This window comes from Cherax quadricarinatus, chromosome 34, assembly GCF_038502225.1.
Source record: "Cherax quadricarinatus isolate ZL_2023a chromosome 34, ASM3850222v1, whole genome shotgun sequence".
NCBI classification, from domain to species: domain Eukaryota; kingdom Metazoa; phylum Arthropoda; class Malacostraca; order Decapoda; family Parastacidae; genus Cherax; species Cherax quadricarinatus.
This window is the reverse complement of record NC_091325.1, coordinates 2,683,541-2,696,597: the sequence shown is the minus strand read 5'-3', so window position 1 is coordinate 2,696,597 and position 13,057 is coordinate 2,683,541. Positions and strand designations below refer to the sequence as shown.

The window sequence follows — 13,057 nt, the reverse complement described above, 5'->3', positions numbered from 1 at the left end:
TTGTCTATTACTGGCACTAGGACCAGCTTGAGAGTCACTGCACCCCTGTTGCACAAAAAAACTGTGCACTCTCTGCCTGCTACACTTCCTGCCTTGCTGCTAAACTCCCTACCTGCTACACTATCTGCATGTCTCTTACACTCCCTGCATGCCTGCTACACTCCCTCCCTGCCTTCTACACTCCCTACATGCCTGCTACACTCCCTGCCTCCCTGCTACACTCCCTGCCTTCCTGCTCCACTCCCTGCATTCCTGCTACACTCCCTGCATACCTGCTACACTCCCTGCCTTTCTACTACACTCCCTGCATGCCTGCTACACTCCCTGCCTCCCTGCTCCACTCACTGCCTCTCTGCTAGACTCCTTCCCTGCCTGTTACACACTCTGCATGCCTGCTACACTCCCTGCATGCCTGCTACACTCCCTGCATGCCTGCTACACTCCCTGCATGCCTGCTACACTCCCTGCCTCCCTGCCACACTCCCTGCATGCCTGCTACACTCCCTGCATGCCTGCTACACTCCCTGCATGCCTGCTACACTCCCTGCATGCCTGCTACACTCCCTGCCTCCCTTCCACACTCCCTGCATGCCTGCTACACTCCCTGCATGCCTGCTACACTCCCTACATGCCTGCTACACTCCCTGCCTCCCTGCTACACTCCCTCCCTGCCTGCTACACTCCCTGCATGCCTGCTACACTCCTGCCTTCCTGCTACACTCCCTACATGCCTGCTACACCCCCTGCTTCCCTGCTACAGTCCCTGCCTCCCTGCTACACTCCCTGCTTCCTGTTACACTCCCTGCATGCCTGCTATACTCCCTGCTTTCCTGCTACACTCCCTGCCTCCCTGCTACACTCCCTGCTTCCTGCTACACTTCCTGCATGCCTGCTACACTCTTTAATTCCATCGTGTTTTTCAGTTTTTTCACTTTCTTTGGGCCCATGGTTGCTTATTTAGCAGTCACACACAATAAACAAATGCCAAAAGCAATGGATTATTACGAAATGTTTTGTATGACCTCGCAGGATAATGTTCACTCACTGAGAAACAATGCAACACTGCCTGAGAATGTGTGTGGAGGAGGCTTTGTGTGCACGCAGGGCACTTGGACAGGTACCATACCAACAACGAAAACTGAGGAAAGCAATGGCAACGGAGGCAATATTTTCTCGAAAAAATCAGCGATAACTGAAATCGGCGGTAACAGAGATCGACGAAAAGGGAAGGTCCACTGTACTTGTATTTTCTGTTCTTTCTTTGAGTACAATTTATTTTCATTTTCAGGTCATGCTGAGTCTTCTCTTCCCACCTTTAATCCCAGTTTTGGGATTTCGAAGTCGAGAGGAGCTTAAAACGATGCCACAGACCCGTGAGGAGCATCAGGATGATGACCCTGTGAGATCCTCTGACTCTGAGAGTGACACAGAGTCAGAGGAAGACAATCTTGATATGAGACATGATCATGATCCTGAGGTAAGACTACTAACAACAACAATGTGGAGAAATTTATCTCCAACAGGTGGTAAGCGGGAAGGGGGCTGTGACCCCTCTCTCCACGTTCGAACGTAAGGAGAGGCAGGTGTGGAACGAGAGTGTTGTGACTCCTCTATCTTTCCACAAAGAGCCATCAGGAAAACAGAATGGTTTGCTTAATCCATTTTATTTTTTATATTTTGTAATGTTTATAGTTTATCTTCCTTATTACATCAACTGTTTGTCCATATATTTCCTTATTACAGAATGTTGTTTATGGAAAACCTTGTATTCAGCTTTTTTTATGTTAATCTTTAATTACGTAATAATTTTTAGGACCTACTTTGCATGGGCCAGTAGGCCTACTGCAGTGCTCCCCTATTCTTATGTTCCTGTATAACTTTTATTTCTTCATATTCTGTATAAATCCTTAAAATTTATTCTAGTCTATTTACTTTTCTGTCAGATGGTGCATGTGATGACAGCATTTTTTTAGGGGTAATTATTATATGTAACCCAACTAATATTTCATCTATAAGGATGACTTGGAGGGTGTATAAATCTGTAGTGGAGGGAAGGAGGAGTAGGGGTTGCCCTAAGAAAGATTGGAGAGAGAGGGTAAAGGAGGTTTTGTGTGCAAGCGGCTTGAACATCCAGCAGGTGTGTGCGAGTGTTAAACAGGCAAGTGGTTTTTATGACTTGATGTGCTGTTGGAGTATGAGCAAGGTAACATTTGTGAAGGTTTTTAGGAAAACTGATTAGCCAGATTTTCGTCCTGGAGGTGGGAAGTACAGTGCCTGGACTCTGAAGAAGGGCTAGAGATATCTGCAATTTGAAGGGGCACCTGAGTTGTAGTACTGGTGTGCCACTGGCAAGACAGTGATAGAGTGAATGATGGTGAGAGTATCTCTTCTTTTTTGGGTCACCCTACCTCGGTGGGAGATGGCTGATGTTAAAAAACATATATACAGGAAGGCCCTGCTTATACAGCAGGTTAGGTTCCAGGTTATTGCTGTAAAGTGAAAATCACTGTAAAGTGAATCATAACCACTTTTCACTTTCAAAGGCATATAAAAGCCTGATAACATGTTTACACTATCATATATTAAGTGAGCAATATAGCTAATCCTAAAAAAAATGTACACATTACTTACCTTAAAATAATTTTGTATTTAGCTTATAGTAAATGGCGAATATATTTATTGTAGGAAGTCTGAATAAATGAAGAATGGGTATAATTGTAAACCACTGTATTAGCAAAACTCTGTAAAGTGAAATGCTGTAAAATGGGGCCTTCCTGTTAAAGTAATTAGCAGAAGGTATGTGAGCAGCCACAGGATCATAAGTAAGTGTGTGTGTGTGTGTGCGTGTGCATGTGCGTGTGCGTGTGTGCATGCGTGCACACTCACCTGGTTGAAGTTGCAGGGGTCGAGTCCAAGCTCCTGGCCCCGCCTCTTCACTGGTCGCTACTAGGTCACTCTCCCTGAACCTTGAGCTTTATCATACCTCTGTGTGCGCGTGCACTATCCTATACTTGATCAACCCTAGCTTTAATCCACTGAAGATACCAAGCACCACCCCACCTACCTCTTGCTACCTAAAACTTACAATGCATAGAAAACTGCAGTCCACTTTAAAAACATATGAATGTTAGTGTACCAGCACTCAACCCACTAGCTGACTGCAAGGAAGTGGTTCATGACAAACTGATTGATTGAGCAGAGCCAACACTGAACCTACTGCTTTACCATCGTCCACTAAATGAAAACACAGTTGCTCACCAGAAGGCCACATCTACAGGGCAAGCTTACCTTCCTTGAGAGTAGTAACAGTAGTATATGTGAGTGTATGAATTACAGGTATATGGGAACAGTGCTAAATAAATTTGCATGGCCAGTCTGCCAGTGCTAGCCAAAATGTCACCAAAGATCTTTATCCCTCCATCACAAAAAGTGCTCTCGGGGAAAGAGGGAGGAAGAGGTTTGTAATGAAGAAGGATATCTTTTCTCACGAAATCTTAACATGATTGCAAGCCATGGAATGGGTGGGATTTGAACCCATGGTGAGTGAGTCACCATGGGTTCAAATCCCATCCATTCCATGGTTTGTTTTTAAGAAGGCTATCTATTTGACACTTCCTTTCCCTTATCAGTCTTACATAATTAAAAATTACTTCAGTATGCTGTCTAACTCTGAACTATAGAAGTGTAAAGTGCTTAAATATCATGTATTGTAATTGCATTTGTCACTGTTAGGACATGTGTAGAGGTTCACAACATATAATTTTCATGCTGTGCATTTTTTATGCAAGCGTTGTGCTGTTTGTTTGATGGTCCCTGCTTTGAAATGTAGTCTTCTGTGACAGTCTTTTTTTTAAATGTTGCATTTTTTAAAACATTCTCTAAATGTGAATTTTCAGCAACCTTCAAGGATAGATTTTGTTAAGATTGTTCTTTTCCTCTTGTGTGTCCCTCTTCTTCTAGGCACAGCTGGTGAACACTGTGTCTCATCCCTCTCACCCCGTCACCCCAACCCTCCAGCCTCAGGTAGGACACCCTGGAGGGCAATAAATAACATTTGTAGTGTAGGTGCACCTCTGGCAAAACAGTGATGGAGTGAATGATGATGAAAGCGTTTCTTCTTTTTCGGGTCACCCTGCCTCGGTGGGAAGTGGCCAATGTGTTAATAAAAAAAAGATTACACAAATAAATTGATAATGTAAAACAGTTAAAAGTTTTTCTTACAATAAATAGGTATGGCATGAGATAGGCTACTGTATTCACTAAGTTGTGGGTTATAACATACAGATTTCTTGTACAATATTAACATAGTATGAAATTGATGTGGATGTAATAGTCCTTCCTCTGATTTAAAGTGTAATGCATAAGGAAATGTTTTAGATATAAAATTGAATTGGAATATCAGTAGCTTTTGCAACTACAAGAAGGAAGAAGTCGAAGATCATTACAACTAAGCAGTTTATACAGTAAGAGAGGCAGGAGGTAGATCTATTCCATCCAGAGTTGATGTACAAATGCTTGCTGGATCAGTAAAGCTCAGCTCTGACACATAATCCTCAGAGAGAGGCTTGGTGTTGTAAGTGCTGTCACAGGTTCAGGACATGTACATTACACTACCTCAGAACCTTTCTTAAAGTAAGGTGCAGAGTAATCTGTTTCTTGAAAATTGACAAAACATGGGCACAACCTCAGTGGCTAGTCTCATTTCATTCAGTGCTGGATTATGAATGTTGCATGAATATAGAACACCAGACTGGAGACCTTCAACTGCATAATTGTATTATCTCTTGATAATATATCATGCATACTGTAGGGAAAATACATTCAGAATACATCCAGTGCTTAGTATGGTTAAAAGTTTATATTTGTCTATGCTTATGTTGACAGCTGCATAATGTTAAACTTGTTTTAACTTCTTCATTTTGACTACATCTCTTAGCGAATGCTCTCTATTCCTGCTGTACAGTATATACTCTTTTATTTTATTTTGTTACAAATTTCCTTGTAGCATTGCATCTATGTAAACATTTCAGACTATAAAATTAGGAATAAAAAGAGCATCATCCAATTTCCAATGTTTAATTCATCATATAAAAAATATATTAAAAACATGCGAAAATTTAGTAATTTTTTAACACGCTGGACAATAAACAGGAACGTTTTAAAATATTTTGCTACTACAGTCTCTCTCTCTCTTATACAGGCACCACTATGCAACAGCAACACTGCTGCAGCACATTCAAGCACACTGTTGGTGCCACCTCCCCAGCCCGAGACAGTAGACACTGTGGATGGACATGGTACCCCGGTGAGACAAAATGGGGTGTCCATGAGCCATTTGTCACATCTGGACTCCAACATTTTCAATGACCTCCACTCTAAACAGCTACCAGCCAGGACGAAGTTTTACGAGTTCTACAATGCTCCTATCTCTAAGTTTTGGGCTCACTCAGTAAGGCCAAGTTTATTTCTTGCAGTTGATATATGCAGAATTGTGTTGGAGATTTTAAACAATTCATTCCTGCATTTGTAATTTTTTGTCGATAATAATAACAATAATAATAATAATAATACGTAATTACTTTATTGCAAGTTTAAATTTATATGTTGTAGAGAAATTATACTGGTAACACTAGTAATTCCTTGGTAACTGCAATTCTTCTTTTCCTAATAAGAAGCTAATGCATCTTTAGAATCAAGTATTTATGTAATATTTGATTGTTTTTATTTTTGGCAGATGGCGTATGTATTTTTTCTCTGCCTGTTCACATACACCGTCTTAGTTAAACTTCCCAAGAAACCAGAATGGATGGAATGGTATGTGGTTGCTTACATTTCAACTCTCATCCTTGAGAAAGTACGTGAGATACTTTCAACAGAACCTGTCGAACTTGTGTAAGTATAAGTTACTTGCCCATGTTGAGTGTATTGTATCAGTAAGTCTCATTGTTTCTTCATCCATAAGCCGTGCATGTCGCAAGAGGTGACTAAAAATGCTGGGAGCAAATGGCTAGTAACTTCTTCTCCTGTATACATTACTGAATTTAAAATGAAAAACTTTTGTTTTTATTTTTAGGTCACCCTGCCTTGGTGGGATATGGCCGGTTTGTTGAAAAAAAAAAAAAGTCTTTTTGTTTTAATTTAATCCTGTCTTCCTTGTCAGCTGTTTACTCCTTAGGTTTTGCCCCATACATAATCACTGTTTTTGCAGAGGTGCCCAGATACAATAGTTTAGATGCACATATAAAGATATATAACATATCCCTCCAAAGTTTTTATATATATGTATGTATATATATATCTATGTCATTGCAGGCAGAAAATAGCAGTGTGGTCTGATAAGCTGTGGAATGTGTGTGATATGGTGTTTGCTGTGTTCTTCATGATTGGTTTGACTTTAAGACTACAAGAACAGACTATGCAAACTGGACGTGTTATATACTGTGTAGATATTATATACTGGTCAGTGAGGTCTCTAGTTCAGTTTTGAATGACATTAAAATGTTGAATATTGAGCAGAATGCTGAAGCAGTTTAAGCAATGATAGGCTCTTATATTTAATAGTGATTATATTTTAGTGTTGATGGTTAATTCATTTTATAATGTATGGCCATTTCTTTTGTAGGCCTATTGCTGTTTATTTCTAGTTCAGCTTTGAGCTCTATATAAATTGATAAAGCTTTCCTGTATCTAACAATAGAAGACTCGGGAGATTAATGCTTTAATGCTACTGGCTATCTTTTACCAAAGCAGGCTGACCCCAAAAAAATATGAAATAAAATTGTATGTTGTTCTAAGATCAAATTATAAGTTTGACACTGAGTGTTCATTACAGGTATTTAAGAATTCTGGAGATCTTGTCTGCCAATAAGTACCTGGGTCCTCTGGTCATGATGATGGGGAAGATGATCAAGAATATGGCATATTTTGTGGTGTTACTCTTGGTTGTCTTGATGGCATTTGGAGTGTGTCGCCAGAGTATTCTCTTCCCCAACGAGGAACCCCATTGGAGACTCGCCAGACATATATTTTACCAGGTACGATGGACATGGTATGGCTAGTCAGGGTGGATGGAAAACTTGGATATGTTGATGTAAGCTTATTCTTAACACCTAAACACTCATTTTTTTTTCTTTATTGTATATTCAGTATATTTTTGTGTGTCATTATTTATATGTCTGCTTATAACAGTAATAGTTTATTTCCACAATGTACATAATTGTAAAACTTGGATGACATGAAAGTACATATGTAAAACCCTAGTTATATAGAGTATTTTATATAAACTAAATATACAACATAGGACTAAGCCAGTATAATAAATATTGTACATCTTTCTTTCAACACACCAGCCGTATCCCACCGAGGCGGGGTGGCCCAAAGGGAAAGACGAAAGTTTCTCCTTTTACATTTAGTAATATATACAGGAGAAGAGGTTACTAGCCCCTTGCTCCCGGCATTTTAGTCGCCTCTTACAACATGCATGGCAAATATTGTACATATACAGTGGACCCCCGGTTAACGATATTTTTTCACTCCATAAGTATGTTCAGGTGCCAGTACTGACCGAATTTATTCCCATAAGGAATATTGTGAAGTAGATTAGTCCATTTCAGACCCCCAAACATACAGGTACAAACGCACTTACATAAATACACTTACATAATTGGTCGCATTCGGAGGTAATCGTTATGCGGGGGTCCACTGTATGTGTATATAGGCACTCCATGGGGAACTGGAGAAGAATCTTTCCTCCGTAAGCCATGTGTGTCGTAAGAGGTGACTAAAATGCTGGAAGCAAGGGGCTAGTAACCCATTCTCCTGTATATATTACTAAATGTAAAAGGAAAACTTTTGTCTTTCCTTTTGGGCCACCTCACCTTGGTGGGATACAGCCGGTGTGTTGAAAGAAAGATGTGTATACAGGCACTCCATGGGGAGCTGGAGAAGAATCTTTCCTTCATAAGCCATGTGTGTCATAAGAGGTGACTAAAATGCTGGAAGCAAGGGGCTAGTAACCCCTTCTGCATAAATTACTTAATGTCAAAAGTGTTTGTGTTATGCTCCACATAATCTTCGTGGTACTTGTGTGTAATATTGATTTTTATATGACATATTAAAGATTACTGTAGAAGTAGTGAAGTTAGTCTTAAAGTAATATTAAATACATGCATTACTTTTCTTGCAGCCATATTTTATGCTCTATGGAGAAGTGTTTGCTGATGACATTGATCCTGACTGTGGTGGTAAGGACCAGATCCCGTGTCATTATGGTCGATGGATCACTCCAACAGTTATGTCCATGTACCTGTTAGTTGCCAACATTCTTCTCATCAACCTCTTAATTGCTGTATTTAACAACATTTTCATGTCGGTCAACTCCATATCTCGACAAGTGTGGATGTTCCAGAGATTTCAGGTGAGTGACTTGAGTTGTGATCTTTTATATATGCTTTCTAATGCACCCTTGTCCAATCCCATTATTAGATTTTTGCTTTACCATATAATTTTAAAGTGTAAATTTTTATTCACAAAATTTGTGTGATGTGTAATAATGTTGTGGAATAGGATAATGACATTTGTAAAGCTTTTTTATGCAAGAATAACATTTTGAGAAATGGGGAAAAAAGTTATGGCTTACTGCATGAGGAATGTTGGCCTCTTACCTTCCTTCCATCTGTCTGTCCTTCCCTCCCTCCCTCCCTCCCTCCTATCCTTCCATCCTTCTCTCTCATCCTTTGTTCCCTCCTCAAAAAAGCTTGGCTAACACTGTGATAATGTGACCCAAAATGGTTCAGAAATGCAGTTGAGATGGCAGCTTAGTGGAGAGGAAAGGTTGGGGAGAGGATAAGGGAAGGGGCATCTCCTGGATGTGATAACTATTTGTGAAACACTATAGACATTGGAGATGGGCTGCATAACACAAGATCTGAACATGTTCATACTCTTTACTGAAGTTTTCAGTCTTTTAGAAAATTTTGTCCCTGCTACCTAAATGTATTTATATATACTGCACATTAAATATTATACTTATTAAGTATGCAACAAAGTGTCATACTAAATAAGCACAATGTTTAATGTACAGTATATATAAATACATCTAGGTAGCAGGTTGGTAAACAGCAACCACCCAGGGAGGTACTACCGTCCTGCCAAGTGAGTGTGAAACTGAAACCTGTAATTGTTTTACATGATGGTAGGATTGATGGTGTCTTTTTTTCCTGTCTCATAAACACTTACACTTAGGTCACACTACACATGCATCTACACACATATATTTATACACCCATCTGGGTTTTCTTCTATTTTCTTAATAGTTCTTTTTCTTATTTATTTCCATTACCTCCATGGGGAAGTGGAATAGAATTCTTCCTCCGTATGTCATGCGTGTCATAAGAGGCGACTGAAATGTCAGGAGCAAGGGGCTAGTAACCCCTTCTCCTGTATTTATTACTAAATGTAAAAAGAAGAAAAACTTTCATTTTTTTTGGGGGGGGGGGAGTCACCCTGCCTCGGTGGGAGATGGCAGGTGTGTTACAAAAAAAAATACAATGTTCAACAAGTTTGCATGGTTAAGATCAATTTATTTGCATTACAAACTATACCTGAGGTAGAAATTATAAGATGGAAGTAGTTGTACACATTCAAGGTGGCTTTTTCTGTAAGTTTAATATGGCTTTTAGGGGGAAGTATAGTTTGTTATTAGAAAGGAAAGGAATTATGTACAGTATTCTGTAATGATAATGCTTTTTTCCCACCGGATCATCACGTCTGCGTTACTGACTCACAAAATCATAATAACACGATTGCGAACAAACTTGGAATGGGTGGGGACTGAACACACTGGTCTGGGGTTTTATGACTCACTTGTCGTGGGTTCAAGCCCCACCTATTCTGTGGTTTACTTCTGCATTATTAGAGGTTTATTCTCATGTTTTTGCTACAGGTTGTCATGGAGTTTGAAGGCAAGCCTGTATTTCCTCCCCCTCTCATCATCCTCTCACACATTCATCGAATCATAAAGTATTGCATCAGAAGATGGAAAGGAAAACCTTTATTGTATGACAATGGTTTGAAAATATTCCTTGATGGGGAGAGCCTAGAGCGCCTTCATGACTTCGAAGAAGAATGTATGGATGGTTATAACAGAGACAAAGAACAAAAGGAACAGATGAGCACAGAGGTTCGTATTCTATTTGTTTATGGTGTTTTTATGAGTTTTTTAGTGCAAAATGATGTTTGGTTCATGTTACAGGAGGTTGCCCTGGAAGAAGAGGTCCTTCAGGGTAGTATTTTGAGAATCACTCGGGTTATCATAACCATGGACGGTATGGTGAGTGTTATCCTGTAGTGTATAGCATAGTATCTACTCCTTAGGTTGCCTGTCACTAACTTCAGAGGGTAGTTGATAACATAAAGTAGGCTGCTTTTAATGGCTCATGGTTTTCCACATGAAAGACAATGGCCCTTCATTTTACCTATTCATGGGCTTGACAGGCTGCTCCCTTTGTGTACTCCATGGAGTGGTCCTTACCTGTGAGTGGCAGGTGATGCTTTTGGGAATGATCTTTGATCATCTGGGCTTGAGTTCTGGGTGGAGATATGTTGCAGATTTTGGACTGTAGTATCGGCATACCTTTTGCAAGATGGTGATAGAGTGAGTGATGATGAAAGTGTTTCTTCTTTATCGGGTCACCCTGTATTACAACCTAGGATTTCAAATGGCCTGTTATCCCAGGTGTAATGGGAGCAAATAAACACAGTAGAAAAAGTTTAGACTTATATTATCCTTCACCAATTATAACAGCAATATGTACACTATGTACAGTGATAAATATAGTGCACTCCACGGTAAGCAAGGCAGAAATAGAAGCCACAAGATAGCAGACCGTGCTTCAACCAGCTCTAGAGTGGGAATGACAAGGGCAGACAGGAGAGCGGTATCCACATAACCTCTGCGATTGTCAATCCCACCTTCTTATTGGCTAGAACCTGGTCACTAGTTGAACGATGGGGCCCCATCATCAACTCTTAGCAACCTGGTTCGCTGGTTGGGGGAGATAGCCTGTAAATGAGGGTGTGTCCATGCGCCGAATAAAGGTTACGTACTCTTTGCATGCCACACCCCCACCCCCGAGAAGGCTCAGGATTAGGCTGCCACCTCCCAGTGGTAACCGTGCCGCCATGGCACAAAATAATGGGACCGCCTATCCTCTCCACCATCCAACTCTTAGATAGAGCTCAGCTTTCCTAGTGCCTGAAAGCCAAACCCTAAACTCAGAGTGAGACAGCAGTCAGATAAGCCAACATAGGTCCAAGATACAAGCGGACGGTAGCCCGTATCCCCTCACTAAAAAAAACCCCCACATCAGGGGATAAAAAAAAGAGCTTGAAAGGGGGGTTACCACAAATACATCCTAACCTAAATAAAATATTAAACTAGACTCTTGACAAAGAGTCTGCCAACACATTTTCTTTGCCGGCAATGTAACGAATTTTGAAGTTATAGGGCTGCAGCCTGAGCGTCCAACGCATAAGCCTTGTGTTGTGATTCTTCATGGCTTGGAGATAGACTAACGGGTTGTGATCACTGTAGACTGTGACCACCTGCGATGTCTGGCCCACATAAACATCGAAATGCTCCAAAGCCATTACCAGCGCGAGGGCTTCTTTTTCAATGGTAGAGTAAGCTCTCTGATGTGGCTGGAACTTGGCTGAAAAGTATGCGATTGGCTGCAGCTCCTTGTTCCCGATTTGTAATAGTACCGCCCCAACCCCAGACTCACAAGCATCAACCTGTAATGAAAAAGGTTTGGAGAAGTCTGGAGACAAGAGAATGGGTGCAGAGCACAATAATCTTTTTGCTTTATTAAAAGCAGTGTTACAATCTGACGTCCAATTAAAGGGAACTTTATGACTGGTAAGAGAGGTAAGAGGGGCTACAATATCTGAGAAATTCTTACAGAATCTTCTGTAAAATCCTATCATGCCTAGGAAACGTTGAAGAGATTTCCTATCATGAGGAACTGGATAATCTTTAATCGAAAGAACTTTAGCAAGTTTAGGTGCAACATTACCACTACCTACTTCATGGCCTAGAAAAGTGATAGTGGCCTGGCCAAAGGAAGATTTAGACAAATTAACTGTTAATTGGGAATTCTTAAAGGTCTCAAACAGAGCTTTAAGTCTAAGTAGGTGTTGATCCCAAGTATCAGACACCACAACAATATCATCTAGGTATGCTGCCGTGCCTTCAAGTCCTTTAATAGCCTGATGGACGAGTTTCTGGAATGAAGAGGGGGAATTTTTCATTCCGAAGGGGGTAACTGTATACTGATAATGACCTCCTGGAATCACGAAGGCAGAGATTTCCTTCGCCTTATCTGTCAAAGGTACCTGATAGTAACCTTTAAGGAGATCTAATTTGGACACAAAAGTAGCCTTACCCACAAAGTCAATTACGTCATCCAGACGAGGAAGAGGGTAAGCATCTGTAATTGTGACCTCGTTCACTTTACGGTAGTCTGTGCACATACGAAACCCTCCATCAGCCTTTTTTACTAGGATGCACGGTGAAGCCCATGGACTAGATGACTCCTCCACTAAACCATGTTCTAACAAGAAGTCTACTTCCTGCTGAAGTAGCCTTTGCTTTTCAGGATTAGCTCTGTAGGGGGAGAGTTTAATTGGTTTAGATTTTCCCACATCTACATCATGGTAACCTAACGTACATTTTTTCGGCACATCCGAAAAAATATTAGGATATGACTGTAGAAGCTCAGTTAAATTGGTTGCTTGTATTTCAGATAATCCAGCCATTAAAGGGCTAGGATCCTTGAGGAGGACAGAATTTGAAAGTTTAGTATTAATTTCAGAGATAGAGTGCAAAGAGTCAGAGTCGTCCTCAGAGGTAGAGGACAGAGTCATTACTGGGACTTTATCTGGTGTATGAAAGGCCTTGATTTGATTTATGTGGTAAGTTTTTGTTTTTGAGGTCTTATCAATGGGAGCTACCACATAATTTAAATCAGATAATCTACTTACTATCTGCATAGGTCCC

The 13,057-nt window shown here is 40.5% G+C and overlaps 1 protein-coding gene across 5 annotated transcripts in view; it reads left to right on the top strand.

Annotated features, from left to right (window-relative positions):
- Nucleotides 1-13,057, top strand: part of Trpm (transient receptor potential cation channel, subfamily M) — a 235,099-nt gene that overhangs the window by 204,246 nt on the left and 17,796 nt on the right. For 4 of the 5 annotated variants that reach the window (XM_070091119.1, XM_070091118.1, XM_070091120.1 and 1 more), the window contains 8 exons: nucleotides 1,289-1,477; nucleotides 3,961-4,023; nucleotides 5,201-5,449; nucleotides 5,735-5,892; nucleotides 6,313-6,459; nucleotides 6,833-7,034; nucleotides 8,186-8,416; nucleotides 9,944-10,180. In XM_070091119.1, coding sequence (XP_069947220.1) covers nucleotides 1,289-1,477; nucleotides 3,961-4,023; nucleotides 5,201-5,449; nucleotides 5,735-5,892; nucleotides 6,313-6,459; nucleotides 6,833-7,034; nucleotides 8,186-8,416; nucleotides 9,944-10,180 — 1,476 coding nt within the window. The remainder of the gene's footprint in view (nucleotides 1-1,288; nucleotides 1,478-3,960; nucleotides 4,024-5,200; nucleotides 5,450-5,734; nucleotides 5,893-6,312; nucleotides 6,460-6,832; nucleotides 7,035-8,185; nucleotides 8,417-9,943; nucleotides 10,181-13,057) is intronic. The other variant, XM_070091117.1, reaches the window with a different exon arrangement.